Genomic DNA, 16,602 nt, shown 5'->3' with positions numbered 1-16,602 from the left:
CATTATTTAATATTTATTTTGAGTATATAATTTTATACAAATTCATGGTATTTTATGTGTATTTTTATATATATTTTCATATAAATTTACATTATTTTATGTGTATTTTGTACATATATTTCATTACAAATTTACCTTATTTTATGTTTATTTTGTATGTGTATTTTGTACATTTATATTTATACAAATACACATTCTTTTATTGGTATTTTGTTTATTTATTTTGTTTCGAATTTACATTATTTTATGTGTATTTTGTTTACATTTTTTATACGTATTTACTTAATTTTATGTGTATTTTGTATATATATTTTTATAGAAATCTACGTTATTTTATGTGTATTCGTACATATATTTTGAAACAAATTTACATTGTTTTATATGTACAATAAGGTAAATTTGTATTGAAATAGATATGCAAAATACATATAAAGCAATGTAAATTTGTTTCAAAATATGTATACGAATACACATAAAATAACGTAGATTTCTATAAAAAATATATACAAAATACACATAAAATGAAGTAAATACGTATAAAAATGTATACAAAATACACATAAAATAATGTAAATTCGTATCAAAATAAATAAACAAAATACCAATAAAAGAATGTGTATTTGTATAAATATAAATATACAAAATACACATAAAATAACGTAAATTTATATAAAACTATATACAAAAATACACAGAAGTAATTAAATTTGTATGAAAATATATACAAAACACACACAAAATAAGCTAAATTTGAATTGAAATATATATACAAAATACATGAAATAAAGTAAATTGGTATCAAAATATTTATACAAATACACATATAATAACGTAAATTTGTATGAAAATATATAAACAAAATACACATTAAATAATGTAAATACGGATAAAAAAATGTGTACAAAATACACATATAATCATGTAATTCGTATCAAAATAAATAAACAAAATACCAATAAAATAATATAAATTTGTATGAGTAAACGTGTATAAATATAAATGTACAAAATACACATACAAAATAAACATAAAATAAGGTAAATTTGTAATGAAATATATGAACAAAATACACATAGAATAATGTAAATTTATATGAAAATATATATACAAATACACATAAAATACCATGAATTTGTATAAAATTATATATTCAAAATAAATATTAAATAATGTAAATGCGTATAAAAATATATATAAAAAGTACATATAAAATAATGTATTTCTTATCTTATCAATGAAAACCTTTACAATAAAACTATTATCCTATTAATGAATTTACCTTACCTATTAATAATAGTGTGCCTATCACAGTGAAATTCACCACATGCACGACTGCCAAGTCTCTTCCATTCGTCTACCATTCTATTAGCAAACCAATTCCTGCCTGCATGTTTAACAAATCAATATTGATCTAACGACCCATGGCTAAGAGTGCATTATATTTTCTTACTTATCAAGATTTATTTGCGGATAGTTGCAATTCAAAAGAATTAAGAATATTTTATCTATTCCTTTATAGTTAAGCAAATGGGCGCATGTTTGACCGAGTTGAAAAACTTACTAAATTTTATGCTCTATTTTGGAATATACTGTTTTAGATGAATGCATGTAGTTTTATGAAGCTTTTTCCGCTTACAAGACCCACGAACATTTACATTTAACGGGGACCCTCGGTATTAGTGGAGGGTCCCTGATGGACTGTGATGTATACGTCACTGCCTTCATGATTGGCTACGAAGACAGCTTCAGATTTTACATAAGACAAACTATATCAAATGTTGGCTTTACCATGTAGCAAATAGTTTAGTAATAGTAGTAGTGGTAGTAGTAGTAGTAGTATAGTAGTACAGTGGTAGTGGTAGTAAAAGTAATAGTAGAAGTAGTAGTAGTAGTAGTAGTAGTAGTAGTAGTAGTAGTGGGTGCCGGACACTCCCCCCTTAACATATTCCCTTTGAACATTTCCCCTCCGGACATTTCCTCTCATTCATCTATTTAATACGAGCGAAATAACAAATAAATGAATCGTAAAACAGACGACTAAAGAGAATGAACTAATAATAAACAAAAAAAAGGGATCAACACAGCAAAATATGATAAAAACAAAATACTGAAAAAAACTAAGTAACTATCTAACTGAATATCTAACCAGCTAACTCTTCCTAGCTGTCTGACTAGCTATTAACTAACTATTTAAGTACCTGCCTACCTGCCTGATTTGGTGTGGTTGCTTGTTCAGCTTGGTCACTTACATACAGAGGAAAGACTAAAAACCAAGGACAAAACATTTCAATCCGGCCAATCCCAAGGAGGTTAAATTAAACATTCCTCCCGGACTTCAGCCTCCTTCTTGCCCCTTCAATGTTGGCGGACAGGGTGCCAGCGAGACCTCAAGCCGCGCGACCCAGGGCCTCATCCATCCTTGACCACCACCATAATAACCAGCACACCACGACCACCAATACCACCACCACAGCCACCGCCAAATCCACCACCATTACCACCACCAATGCTTACAAAAATGACACTCACCTGCTTCTACCTCCACCACCACCACCACCACCACCACTACAACCACCACCACCCCTGCCACCAGCCCTACCACTACCACCACAACCTCCACCACAATTACCATCACCACTACTTTCACAAATGACAGTCACCAACGTCCACTACCACCACCACCACCAGCACCACAACCACAACCACCACTATCACCACCACTGGCACTTCCACAAATGGCAGTCACCTCCTACAACTACCAGCACCACAGATACCACTACGACCACCACCACTACCACCATCACAGCTAAGTCACCACCATCACCACCCCCAACGCCTTTACCAGAGTAACTACCACTACCAACACCCTCCCCCCCACCACCACTACCACCATTACAGCTAAGTCACCACCACCATCACCACCGGCACCACCTTTACTTGGGTAATCACCACCACCACCACCACCACCACCATTACCACCACCAAACCAACATTTTTAAGAATTTTATGCGCTGTTGCGAAACCTCAAGTGGGTATAATGTAATTCACCTGTATATCTCTCTCTCTCTCTCTCCACACACACACACACACACACACACACACACACACACACGTTCATCAGGTCAGGAACACAAATATCATGGCCCGACAAAGCCATTATGCATATTTGCCCAACTTTCCCAACGTTGTAATTACACGCACCACATGTTTTGACGGCAGAGGTAAGTGGTGGCGCCGTGAGGTCAGGGGAAAGTGTCGGGGCTCAATCACGATGGGACGGCGGTACGAAGGGTCGACTGCGCTATATAATGTTGTGCAAGGGAATAGTGTCCTCGTGACGTTCTCGTGTAACATTCGCGGCCGTGTGTTAGACCTCATCATTATCCAAGCTTCATCTTGCCTTGGGGGAAGTAATAGCATCGTCATTCAAGGCTGTCCCGCTGTTTTTCCCTGTGTTGAATGGATGTTTATCACGTGCTGCCGAAATACTCTACGAAAAGATTATAGACTTGGAAAGCAGATGGTCAATAACTTGGAACTGCGGCATGTGTCAATTCACTGGCCTCTTGTAGTCTTCTTTTCTGCCTTTTGTACCCATCCATATAAGATCAAGCAAAATAATCAGCTCTTGTCGCCACTAAGTTGAAGGAAAATACCATCCATTCTCTTTAATACTCGCGTCAGATGAAACTGTCACTCGTGTTGTCTCTGTCACAAGTGTCGCACGAGTTTCCGCAGTCACCCCCGAGCATGACAATATGAGACAACTGGTGAAAGCTTGCTTGTGGTATCAGACACTCCGAACGAAGCCAGCGATACATGATGGAGCGAGGCGGGGCTGTAAGTGGTGTTCAGGCGGCGGCGGCGATGCAAACATGACATCCGTGGCGGCGACAGTGACAGCTGCGGCAGAGACGACCCGTAATGGCAGCGGTGACGAGGCAAACCATGATATCCCGGGGAGCAGTTGTGGCGGCGGCCGTGGCGGGAATTGGCCATTTGAAGAAAAAGAAACGGCTCTACACTCTATTGAGTTTCATTGCAGTTCAGCCTGAAATTGCTCGGTGCATGGCAGAAAATTCGTGTGATGCCAGGCGATTTCAGACAGTCACCTGCCGCCACCTGCATGTCCTCTGTCACCCCCGCCACCGCCGCCATCACCACCAACACCACCACCACCACCACCACCACCACCACAACCTTGTGCCTCCCTACCTAACTAGCTAACTAACTAACTAACTAACTTCGAGTAATTAACCATCTAACGATCTAACAAATTAACTATAATTGTTTGACTATCTTAAACTAACCATTTAACTTCCTAATTATAAGTAAATATACTCGCCGCACGATTAAATGGCGGAATGGGGGCCCCCTCATCCTCCCCTCAGGGCGCATAGATGTGGCTGTGTGTGTGTGTGTGTGTGTGTGTGTGTGTGTGTGTGTGTGTGTGTGTGAGTGAGTGCTTGGAGGCGCCCTGAGATGGCCGTTTTGCCACCGACCGATAATCCCTATTCCCACTTGCACTGCTGTCTCCTTACATTTCTTTGTTACTGTGGTTCCCTTCTACCTCTTTCTAACTCTCTCTCTCTCTCTCGAAAATTAGAATTTTCCTTTATTTGGTTTGTTCTTATTAAACAACATGAAGAAGCGTGTTGCTGCAGCCCTGTCACCCGCCATCCGACGCGTGAACTGCACTATTTAGCCGACTAGGCAAGAGCCTAGTAGAGAGCAAGTAGGTATTGGATGTCCTCTGGTCTCATTAGTAACAATCCAGGGTGTAGTAGGCAGAAAGGCAACTAAAATTAAGAAATCGCAATGCACGGACACGGGATAAAGGGAACAGATATGGAGGAAAGAGTACCTACGCGACACACTGGGAAATAACTAATGTGTAAAGAACCCAAGGCATGTTATCCACGCATTATGCATGAAATAAAAGTTAAGCAAGGTTATTTTTTCTTACTTATCAAGATTTATTTGGAAATAGTTGCCATTCAAAAGAATTAAGAATATTTAATCTATTCCTTTATAGTTTAGCAACAGCCCTGTCACCCGCCATCCGGCGCGTGAACTGCACTACTTAGCCGACTGGGCAAGATTATAGCAGAAAGAATTTGCTGGAGGCCAGTCGGTCTTCATGGACATAGCACCTCCTTTTATTACCGAACACCGATTTCCTAAATATTCGGATAATTTTTTTATATCACATCGAAACAACGATGGGAAATTCTGCATCTCGACAGAAATTAAACGTGTGGTAACCCTGGAGCGAGGCTCCTCCTTGGTGGACTCCATCAAGCTCTCGTGCAAGGACTCCACCTGCTGCCTGAAGAGGAGGCGTACGGTCGCCTCCGTCAAGTTCCCCGTGGAAGGTTGGTCTTGCGTCGCAGGGATTCAAGGCTGCCACGCCGAGGGTGAGCTGCGTGTGCCCTTGGCGAAGCTGTGCAAGAAAGACGGCAACGCGGCCGTCAGGGTGCAATGCGCCTCGCTTGGGAAGCCAGTCTTCACCTCTTCCATGCCGCTGGCCTGGCTGCTGGACAACATCAGCGGCCTCCACTTCTCTCTCTTAGCTGACGACTGGCCCGCCTTCACCAGCCTCCGGTGCAACGGGAGGCGGTGTGGCGAGCCCATCCGGGCGGTGAGCCCTGCACCGCGTGCGGCCACTGAAGGGATGGCCAGGACCAATGAGGCTGATGCATGGGCAGCCTTTGAAGTGACGACCCATGATGACTGGTCCGTGGAGGTTGATGATTCATGGGCAGCCCCAGACTTGGTGACCTCCGTTGCTATGGTCGAGGCTGATGATTCATGGGCAGCCTTTGAAGCAATGACCCGTGGTGACTGGTCCGTGGAGGCTGATGATTCATGGGCAGCCCCAGACTTGGTGACCTCTGTTGCTGTGGTCGAGGCTGATGATTCATGGGCAGCCTTTGAAGCAATGACCCGTGATGACTGGTCCGTGGAGGCTGATGATCCATGGGCACCCGCCGAATTGGTGACCGCCATCACCGATGAGGCTGATGATTCATGGGCAGCCTTTGAAGCAATGACCCGTGATGACTGGTCCGTGGAGGCTGATGATCCATGGGCACCCGCCGAATTGGTGACCGCCATCACCGATGAGGCTGATGATTCATGGGCAGCCTTTGAAGCAATGACCCGTGATGACTGGTCCGTGGAGGCTGATGATCCATGGGCACCCGCCGAATTGGTGACCGCCATCACCGATGAGGCTGATGATTCATGGGCAGCCTTTGAAGCAATGACCCGTGATGACTGGTCCGTGGAGGCTGATGATCCATGGGCACCCGCCGAATTGGTGACCGCCATCACCGATGAGGCTGGTGTTCCAATGGCACTCCTTGAAGTGACGACCCGTGATGACTCGTCTGATGAAGCTGATGATCCATGGCCAGCCTTTGAAGCAATGACCCGTAATGACTCGTCTGATGAGGGTGTTGTTCCATTGACACTCTTTGAAGTGACGACCCGTGATGACTCGTCTGATGAAGCTGATGATCCATGGCCAGCCTTTGAAGCAATGACCCGTAATGACTCGTCTGATGAGGGTGATGTTCCATTGGCACTCCTTGAAGTGACGACCCGTGATGACTCGTCTGATGAAGCTGATGATCCATGGCCAGCCTTTGAAGCAATGACCCGTGATGACTCGTCTGATGAGGGTGATGTTCCATTGGCACTCCTTGAAGTGACGACCCGTGATGACTCGTCTGATGAGGGTGATGATCCATGGCCAGCCTTTGAAGCAATGACCCGTAATGACTCGTCTGATGAGGGTGATGTTCCATTGGCACTCCTTGAAGTGACGACCCGTGATGACTCGTCTGATGAGGGTGATGATCCATGGCCAGCCTTTGAAGCAATGACCCGTAATGACTCGTCTGATGAGGGTGATGTTCCATTGGCACTCCTTGAAGTGACGACCCGTGATGACTCGTCTGATGAGGGTGATGATCCATGGCCAGCCTTTGAAGCAATGACCCGTGATGACTCGTCTGATGAGGGTGATGATCCATTGGCATCCGCCGAATCGGTGACCGCCATCACCGATGAGGATGATGCTGCATGGGACGCCCTCGAATTGATAACCAGTAATGACTGGTCTGATGAGGATGCTGGTCTGATGAGGATGCTGCTGCATGGGAAGCCCTCGAATTGATAACCAGTAATGACTGGTCTGATGAGGATGAGGATCCATGGGATGCCCTCGAATTGATAACCAGTAATGACTGGTCTGATGAAGATGATGATCCATGGGATGCCCTCGAATTGATAACCAGTAATGACTGGTCTGATGAGGATGATGATCCATGGGATGCCCTCGAATTGATAACCAGTAATGACTGGTCTGATGAGGATGATGATCCATGGGCATCCGCCGAATCGGTGGCCGCCATCACCGATGAGGAGGATGATCCATGGGATGCCCTCGAATTGATAACCAGTAATGACTGGTCTGATGAGGTTGATGATCCATGGGATGCCCTCGAATTGATAACCAGTAATGACTGGTCTGATGAGGATGATGATCCATGGGAAGCTCTCGAATTGATAACCAGTAATGACTGGTCTGATGAGGATGATGATTCATGGGAAGCCCTCGAATTGATAACCAGTGATGACTGGTCTGATGAGGATGAGGATCCATGGGAAGCCCTCGAATTGATAACCGGTAATGACTGGTCTGATGAGGATGATGCCTTCCTGGACGTCACGGCCATCTGTGCTGTCGTTGTGTACATTGTCTTGCTTCACTAAGCAGCCTGGTAACACACTCACCAGTGAGCCCCGGCGCAGGCGCGAGCCACATCGTGAGCCACACTCCCGGGGAGCGAGACTCCCTTTAGTGACCGTCGCTCTTATTTCACCTTCAGGGGAGGAGCTCCAGCTGTATTTCTTATCTTATCAATGAAAACCTTTACAATAAAACTATTATCCTATTAATGAATTTACCTTACCTATTAATAATAGTGTGCCTATCACAGTGAAATTCACCACATGCACGACTGCCAAGTCTCTTCCATTCGTCTACCATTCTATTAGCAAACCAATTCCTGCCTGCATGTTTAACAAATCAATATTGATCTAACGACCCATGGCTAAGAGTGCATTATATTTTCTTACTTATCAAGATTTATTTGCGAATAGTTGCCATTCAAAAGAATTAAGAATATTTTATCTATTCCTTTATAGTTAAGCAAATGGGCGCATGTTTGACCGAGTTGAAAAACTTACTAAATTTTATGCTCTATTTTGGAATATACTGTTTTAGATGAATGCATGTAGTTTTATGAAGCTTTTTCCCGCTTACAAGACCCACGAACATTGACATTTAACGGGGACCCCTCGGGTATTAGTGGAGGATCCCCGATGGACTGTGAGGTATACGGCCCTGCCTTCATGCGTGGCTACGAAGACCGCTTCAGATTTTACATAAGACAAACGATATCAAATGTTGGCTTTACCATGTAGCAAATAGTTTAGTAATAGTAGTAGTAGTAGCAGTAGTGGTAGTAGTAGTATAGTAGTACAGTGGTAGTGGTAGTAAAAGTAATAGTAGAAGTAGTAGTAGTAGTAGTAGTAGTAGTAGTAGTAGTAGTAGTAGTAGTAGTGGGTGCCGGACATACTCCCCCCTTAACATATTCCCTTTTGAACATTTCCCCCTCCGGACATTTCCTCTCATTCATCTATTTAATACGAGCGAAATAACAAATAAATGAATCGTAAAACAGACGACTAAAGAGAATGAACTAATAATAAACAAAAAAAAAAGGGATCAACACAACAAAATATGATAAACACAAAATACTGAAAAAAAAACTAAGTAACTATCTAACTGAATATCTAACCAGCTAACTCTTCCTAGCTGTCTGACTAGCTATTAACTAACTATTTAAGTACCTGCCTACCTGCCTGATTTGGTGTGGTTGTTTGTTCAGCTTGGTCACCTACATACAGAGGAAAGACTAAAAACCAAGGACAAAACATTTCAATCCGGCCAATCCCAAGGAGGTTAAATTAAACATTCCTCCCGGCCGTCAGCCTCCTTCTTGCCCTTCAATGTTGGCGGACAGGGTGCCAGCGAGACCTCAAGCCGCGCGACCCAGGGCCTCATCCATCCTTGACCACCACCATAATAACCAGCACACCACGACCACCAATACCACCACCACAGCCACCGCCAAATCCACCACCATTACCACCACCAATGCTTACAAAAATGACACTCACCTGCTTCTACCTCCACCACCACCACCACCACCACTACAACCACCACCACCCCTGCCACCAGCCCTACCACTACCACCACAACCTCCACCACAATTACCATCACCACTACTTTCACAAATGACAGTCACCAACGTCCACTACCACCACCACCACCAGCACCACAACCACAACCACCACTATCACCACCACTGGCACTTCCACAAATGGCAGTCACCTCCTACAACTACCAGCACCACAGATACCACTACGACCACCACCACTACCACCATCACAGCTAAGTCACCACCATCACCACCCCCAACGCCTTTACCAGAGTAACTACCACTACCAACACCCTCCCCCCCACCACCACTACCACCATTACAGCTAAGTCACCACCACCATCACCACCGGCACCACCTTTACTTGGGTAATCACCACCACCACCACCACCATCACCATTACCACCACCAAACCAACATTTTAAGAATTTTATGCGCTGTTGCGAAACTTCAAATGGGTATAATGTAATTCACCTCTCTCTCTCTCTCTCTCTCTCTCTCTCTCTCTCTCTCTCTCTCTCTCTCTCTCTCTCTCTCTCTCTCCACACACACACACACACACACACACACACGTTCATCAGGTCAGGAACACAAATATCATGGCCCGACAAAGCCATTATGCATATTTGCCCAACTTTCCCAACGTTGTAATTACACGCACCACATGTTTTGACGGCAGAGGTAAGTGGTGGCGCCGTGAGGTCAGGGGAAAGTGTCGGGGCTCAATCACGATGGGACGGCGGTACGAAGGGTCGACTGCGCTATATAATGTTGTGCAAGGGAATAGTGTCCTCGTGACGTTCTCGTGTAACATTCGCGGCCGTGTGTTAGACCTCATCATTATCCAAGCTTCATCTTGCCTTGGGGGAAGTAATAGCATCGTCATTCAAGGCTGTCCCGCTGTTTTTCCCTGTGTTGAATGGATGTTTATCACGTGCTGCCGAAATACTCTACGAAAAGATTATAGACTTGGAAAGCAGATGGTCAATAACTTGGAACTGCGGCATGTGTCAATTCACTGGCCTCTTGTAGTCTTCTTTTCTGCCTTTTGTACCCATCCATATAAGATCAAGCAAAATAATCAGCTCTTGTCGCCACTAAGTTGAAGGAAAATACCATCCATTTTCTTTAATGTGTTGTCTCTGTCACAAGTGTCGCACGAGTTTCCGCAGTCACCCCCGAGCATGACAATATGAGACAACTGGTGAAAGCTTGCTTGTGGTATCAGACACTCCGAACGAAGCCAGCGATACATGATGGAGCGAGGCGGGGCTGTAAGTGGTGTTCAGGCGGCGGCGGCGATGCAAACATGACATCCGTGGCGGCGACAGTGACAGCTGCGGCAGAGACGACCCGTAATAGCAGCGGTGACGAGGCAAACCATGATATCCTGGGAGCAGTTGTGGCGGCGGCGGTGGCGGTAATTGGCCATTTGAAGAAAAAGAAACGGCTCTACACTCTATTGAGTTTCATTGCAGTTCAGCCTGAAATTGCTCGGTGCATGGCAGAAAATTCGTGTGATGCCAGGCGATTTCAGACAGTCACCTGCCGCCACCTGCATGTCCTCTGTCACCCCCGCCACCGCCGCCGCCATCACCACCAACACCACCACCACCACCACCACCACCACAACCTTGTGCCTCCCTACCTAACTAGCTAACTAACTAACTAACTAACTTCGAGTAATTAACCATCTAACGATCTAACAAATTAACTATAATTGTTTGACTATCTTAAACTAACCATTTAACTTGCTAATTATAAGTAAATATACTCGCCGCACGATTAAATGGCGGAATGGGGGCCCCCTCATCCTCCCCTCAGGGCGCATAGATGTGGCTGTGTGTGTGTGTGTGTGTGTGTGTGTGTGTGTGTGTGTGTGTGTGTGTGTGTGTGTGAGTGAGTGCTTGGAGGCGCCCTGAGATGGTCGTTTTGCCACCTACCGATAATCCCTATTCCCACTTGCACTGCTGTCTCCTTACATTTCTTTGTTACTGTGGTTCCCCTCTCTCTCTCTCTCTCTCTCTCTCTCTCTCTCTCTCTCTCTCTCTCTCTCTCTCTCTCTCTCTCTCTCTCTCTCTCTCTCTCTCTCTCTCTCTCTCTCTCTCTCTCTCTCTCTCTCTCTCGAAAATTAGAATTTTCCTTTATTTGGTTTGTTCTTATTAAACAACATGAAGAAGCGTGTTGTTGCAGCCCTGTCACCCGCCATCCGACGCGTGAACTGCACTATTTAGCCGACTAGGCAAGAGCCTAGTAGAGAGCAAGTAGGTATTGGATGTCCTCTGGTCTCATTAGTAACAATCCAGGGTGTAGTAGGCAGAAAGGCAACTAAAATTAAGAAATCGCAATGCACGGACACGGGATAAAGGGAACAGATATGGAGGGAAAGAGTACCTACGCGACACACTGGGAAATAACTAATGTGTAAAGAACCCAAGGCATGTTATCCACGCATTATGCATGAAATAAAAGTTAAGCAAGGTTATTTTTTCTTACTTATCAAGATTTATTTGGAAATAGGTGCCATTCAAAAGAATTAAGAATATTTAATCTATTCCTTTATAGTTTAGCAACAGCCCTGTCACCCGCCATCCGGCGCGTGAACTGCACTACTTAGCCGACTGGGCAAGATTACAGCAGAAAGAATTTGCTGGAGGCCAGTCGGTCTTCATGGACATAGCACCTCCTTTTATTACCGAACACCGATTTCCTAAATATTCGGATAATTTTTTTATATCACATCGAAACAACGATGGGAAACTCTGCATCTCGACAGAAATTAAACGTGTGGGTAACCCTGGAGCGAGGCTCCTCCTTGGTGGACTCCATCAAGCTCTCGTGCAAGGACTCCACCTGCTGCCTGAAGAGGAGGCGTACGGTCGCCTCCGTCAAGTTCCCCGTGGAAGGTTGGTCTTGCGTCGCAGGGATTCAAGGCTGCCACGCCGAGGGTGAGCTGCGTGTGCCCTTGGCGAAGCTGTGCAAGAAAGACGGCAACGCGGCCGTCAGGGTGCAATGCGCCTCGCTTGGGAAGCCAGTCTTCACCTCTTCCATGCCGCTGGCCTGGCTGCTGGACAACATCAGCGGCCTCCACTTCTCTCTCTTCAGACGACGGGCCCGCCTTCACCAGCCTCCGGTGCAACGGGAGGCGGTGTGGCGAGCCCATCCGGGCGGTGAGCCCTGCACCGCGTGCGGCCACTGACGGGATGGCCAGGACCAATGAGGCTGATGCATGGGCAGCCTTTGAAGTGACGACCCATGATGACTGGTCCGTGGAGGTTGATGATTCATGGGCAGCCCCAGACTTGGTGACCTCCGTTGCTATGGTCGAGGCTGATGATTCATGGGCAGCCTTTGAAGCAATGACCCGTGGTGACTGGTCCGTGGAGGCTGATGATTCATGGGCAGCCCCAGACTTGGTGACCTCTGCTGCTGTGGTCGAGGCTGATGATTCATGGGCAGCCTTTGAAGCAATGACCCGTGATGACTGGTCCGTGGAGGCTGATGATCCATGGGCACCCGCCGAATTGGTGACCGCCATCACCGATGAGGCTGATGATTCATGGGCAGCCTTTGAAGCAATGACCCGTGATGACTGGTCCGTGGAGGCTGATGATCCATGGGCACCCGCCGAATTGGTGACCGCCATCACCGATGAGGCTGATGATTCATGGGCAGCCTTTGAAGCAATGACCCGTGATGACTGGTTCGTGGAGGCTGATGATCCATGGGCACCCGCCGAATTGGTGACCGCCATCACCGATGAGGCTGATGATTCATGGGCAGCCTTTGAAGCAATGACCCGTGATGACTGGTCCGTGGAGGCTGATGATCCATGGGCACCCGCCGAATTGGTGACCGCCATCACCGATGAGGCTGGTGTTCCAATGGCACTCCTTGAAGTGACGACCCGTGATGACTCGTCTGATGAAGCTGATGATCCATGGCCAGCCTTTGAAGCAATGACCCGTGATGACTCGTCTGATGAGGGTGATGTTCCAATGGCACTCCTTGAAGTGACGACCCGTGATGACTCGTCTGATGAAGCTGATGATCCATGGCCAGCCTTTGAAGCAATGACCCGTAATGACTCGTCTGATGAGGGTGATGTTCCATTGGCACTCCTTGAAGTGACGACCCGTGATGACTCGTCTGATGAAGCTGATGATCCATGGCCAGCCTTTGAAGCAATGACCCGTAATGACTCGTCTGATGAGGGTGATGTTCCATTGGCACTCCTTGAAGTGACGACCCGTGATGACTCGTCTGATGAAGCTGATGATCCATGGCCAGCCTTTGAAGCAATGACCCGTAATGACTCGTCTGATGAGGGTGATGATCCATGGCCAGCCTTTGAAGTGACGACCCGTGATGACTCGTCTGATGAGGGTGATGATCCATGGCCAGCCTTTGAAGCAATGACCCGTAATGACTCGTCTGATGAGGGTGATGTTCCATTGGCACTCTTTGAAGTGACGACCCGTGATGACTCGTCTGATGAGGGTGATGATCCATGGCCAGCCTTTGAAGCAATGACCCGTGATGACTCGTCTGATGAGGGTGATGATCCATTGGCATCCGCCGAATCGGTGACCGCCATCACCGATGAGGATGATGCTGCATGGGACGCCCTCGAATTGATAACCAGTAATGACTGGTCTGATGAGGATGATGCTGCATGGGACGCCCTCGAATTGATAACCAGTAATGACTGGTCTGATGAGGATGATGCTGCATGGGAAGCCCTCGAATTGATAACCAGTAATGACTGGTCTGATGAGGATGATGATCCATGGGATGCCCTCGAATTGATAACCAGTAATGACTGGTCTGATGAAGATGATGATCCATGGGATGCCCTCGAATTGATAACCAGTAATGACTGGTCTGATGAGGATGATGATCCATGGGATGCCCTCGAATTGATAACCAGTAATGACTGGTCTGATGAGGATGATGATCCATGGGCATCCGCCGAATCGGTGGCCGCCATCACCGATGAGGAGGATGATCCATGGGATGCCCTCGAATTGATAACCAGTAATGACTGGTCTGATGAGGGTGATGATCCATGGGATGCCCTCGAATTGATAACCAGTAATGACTGGTCTGATGAGGATGATGATCCATGGGAAGCTCTCGAATTGATAACCAGTAATGACTGGTCTGATGAGGATGATGATTCATGGGAAGCCCTCGAATTGATAACCAGTGATGACTGGTCTGATGAGGATGAGGATCCATGGGAAGCCCTCGAATTGATAACCGGTAATGACTGGTCTGATGAGGATGATGCCTTCCTGGACGTCACGGCCATCTGTGCTGTCGTTGTGTACATTGTCTTGCTTCACTAAGCAGCCTGGTAACACACTCACCAGTGACCCCCGGCGCAGGCGCGAGCCACATCGTGAGCCACACTCCCGGGGAGCGAGACTCCCTTTAGTGACCGTCGCTCTTATTTCACCTTCAGGGGAGGAGCTCCAGCTGTATTTCTTATCTTATCAATGAAAACCTTTACAATAAAACTATTATCCTATTAATGAATTTACCTTACCTATTAATAATAGTGTGCCTATCACAGTGAAATTCACCACATGCACGACTGCCAAGTCTCTTCCATTCGTCTACCATTCTATTAGCAAACCAATTCCTGCCTGCATGTTTAACAAATCAATATTGATCTAACGACCCATGGCTAAGAGTGCATTATATTTTCTTACTTATCAAGATTTATTTGCGAATAGTTGCCATTCAAAAGAATTAAGAATATTTTATCTATTCCTTTATAGTTAAGCAAATGGGCGCATGTTTGACCGAGTTGAAAACTTACTAAATTTTATGCTCTATTTTGGAATATACTGTTTTAGATGAATGCATGTAGTTTTATGAAGCTTTTTCCGCTTACAAGACCCACGAACATTGACATTTAACGGGGACCCTCGGTATTAGTGGAGGGTCCCCGATGGACTGTGAGGTATACGGCCCTGCCTTCATGCGTGGCTACGAAGACCGCTTCAGATTTTACATAAGACAAACGATATCAAATGTTGGCTTTACCATGTAGCAAATAGTTTAGTAATAGTAGTAGTAGAAGCAGTAGTAGTAGTAGTAGTATAGTAGTACAGTGGTAGTGGTAGTAAAAGTAATAGTAGAAGTAGTAGTAGTAGTAGTAGTAGTAGTAGTAGTAGAAGTAGTAGTAGTACTAGTGGGTGCCGGACATACTCCCCCCTTAACATATTCCCTTATGAACATTTCCGTCTCCGGACATTTCCTCTCATTCATCTATTTAATACGAGCGAAATAACAAATAAATGAATCGTAAAACAGACGACTAAAGAGAAGGAACTAATAATAAACAAAACAAAAAAGGGATCAACACAACAAAATATGATAAACACAAAATACTGAAAAAAAAAACTAAGTAACTATCTAACTGAATATCTAGCCAGCAAACTCTTCCTAGCTGTCTGACTAGCTATTAACTAACTATTTAAGTACCTGCCTACCTGCCTGATTTGGTGTGGTTGTTTGTTCAGCTTGGTCACCTACATACAGAGGAAAGACTAAAAACCAAGGACAAAACATTTCAATCCGGCCAATCCCAAGGAGGTTAAATTAAACATTCCTCCCGGCCGTCAGCCTCCTTCTTGCCCCTTCAATGTTGGCGGACAGGGTGCCAGCGAGACCTCAAGCCGCGCGACCCAGGGCCTCATCCATCCTTGACCACCACCATAATAACCAGCACACCACGACCACCAATACCACCACCACAGCCACCGCCAAATCCACCACCATTACCACCACCAATGCTTACAAAAATGACACTCACCTGCTTCTACCTCCACCACCACCACCACCACCACTACAACCACCACCACCCCTGCCACCAGCCCTACCACTACCACCACAACCTCCACCACAATTACCATCACCACTACTTTCACAAATGACAGTCACCAACGTCCACTACCACCACCACCACCAGCACCACAACCACAACCACCACTATCACCACCACTGGCACTTCCACAAATGGCAGTCACCTCCTACAACTACCAGCACCACAGATACCACTACGACCACCACCACTACCACCATCACAGCTAAGTCACCACCATCACCACCCCAACGCCTTTACAATAGTAACTACCACTACCAACACCCTCCCCCCCACCACCACTACCACCATTACAGCTAAGTCACCACCACCATCACCACCGGCACCACCTTTACTTGGGTAATCACCACCACCACCACCACCACCACCACCATTACCACCACCAAACCAACATTTTTAAGAATTTTACAC

The 16,602-nt window shown here is 45.8% G+C and overlaps 1 protein-coding gene across 1 annotated transcript; it reads left to right on the top strand.

The window, feature by feature from the left end:
• The first annotated feature begins 3,139 nt into the window (after nt 1-3,139).
• Nucleotides 3,140-14,828, top strand: LOC127005995 (cell surface glycoprotein 1-like). The gene is made up of 4 exons (XM_050875476.1): nt 3,140-3,221; nt 5,247-6,458; nt 6,516-6,971; nt 13,227-14,828. The coding sequence occupies exons 1-4, from the start codon at nt 3,140-3,142 to the stop codon at nt 14,645-14,647; spliced, it is 3,171 nt and encodes a 1,056-aa protein (XP_050731433.1). The 3' UTR covers nt 14,648-14,828.
• The last annotated feature ends 1,774 nt before the right edge of the window (nt 14,829-16,602 follow it).

This window comes from Eriocheir sinensis, chromosome 31 (genome assembly GCF_024679095.1).
Source record: "Eriocheir sinensis breed Jianghai 21 chromosome 31, ASM2467909v1, whole genome shotgun sequence".
Lineage (NCBI taxonomy): Eukaryota > Metazoa > Arthropoda > Malacostraca > Decapoda > Varunidae > Eriocheir > Eriocheir sinensis.
Note: the sequence above shows the minus strand (reverse complement) of the source record. Positions and strands in the feature narration are given on the sequence as shown.

Excerpts from the sequence above, each read along its gene's own strand:
- LOC127005995 (XM_050875476.1), top strand. The coding sequence starts at position 3,140 with ATGGCCCGACAAAGCCATTATGCATATTTGCCCAACTTTCCCAACGTT. Across the intron at positions 6,459-6,515 it reads TAATGACTCGTCTGATGAGG|CTGATGATCCATGGCCAGCC; the intron begins GTGTTGTTCCAT and ends CGTCTGATGAAG. Across the intron at positions 6,972-13,226 it reads TGATGACTCGTCTGATGAGG|CTGATGATCCATGGCCAGCC; the intron begins GTGATGATCCAT and ends CGTCTGATGAAG.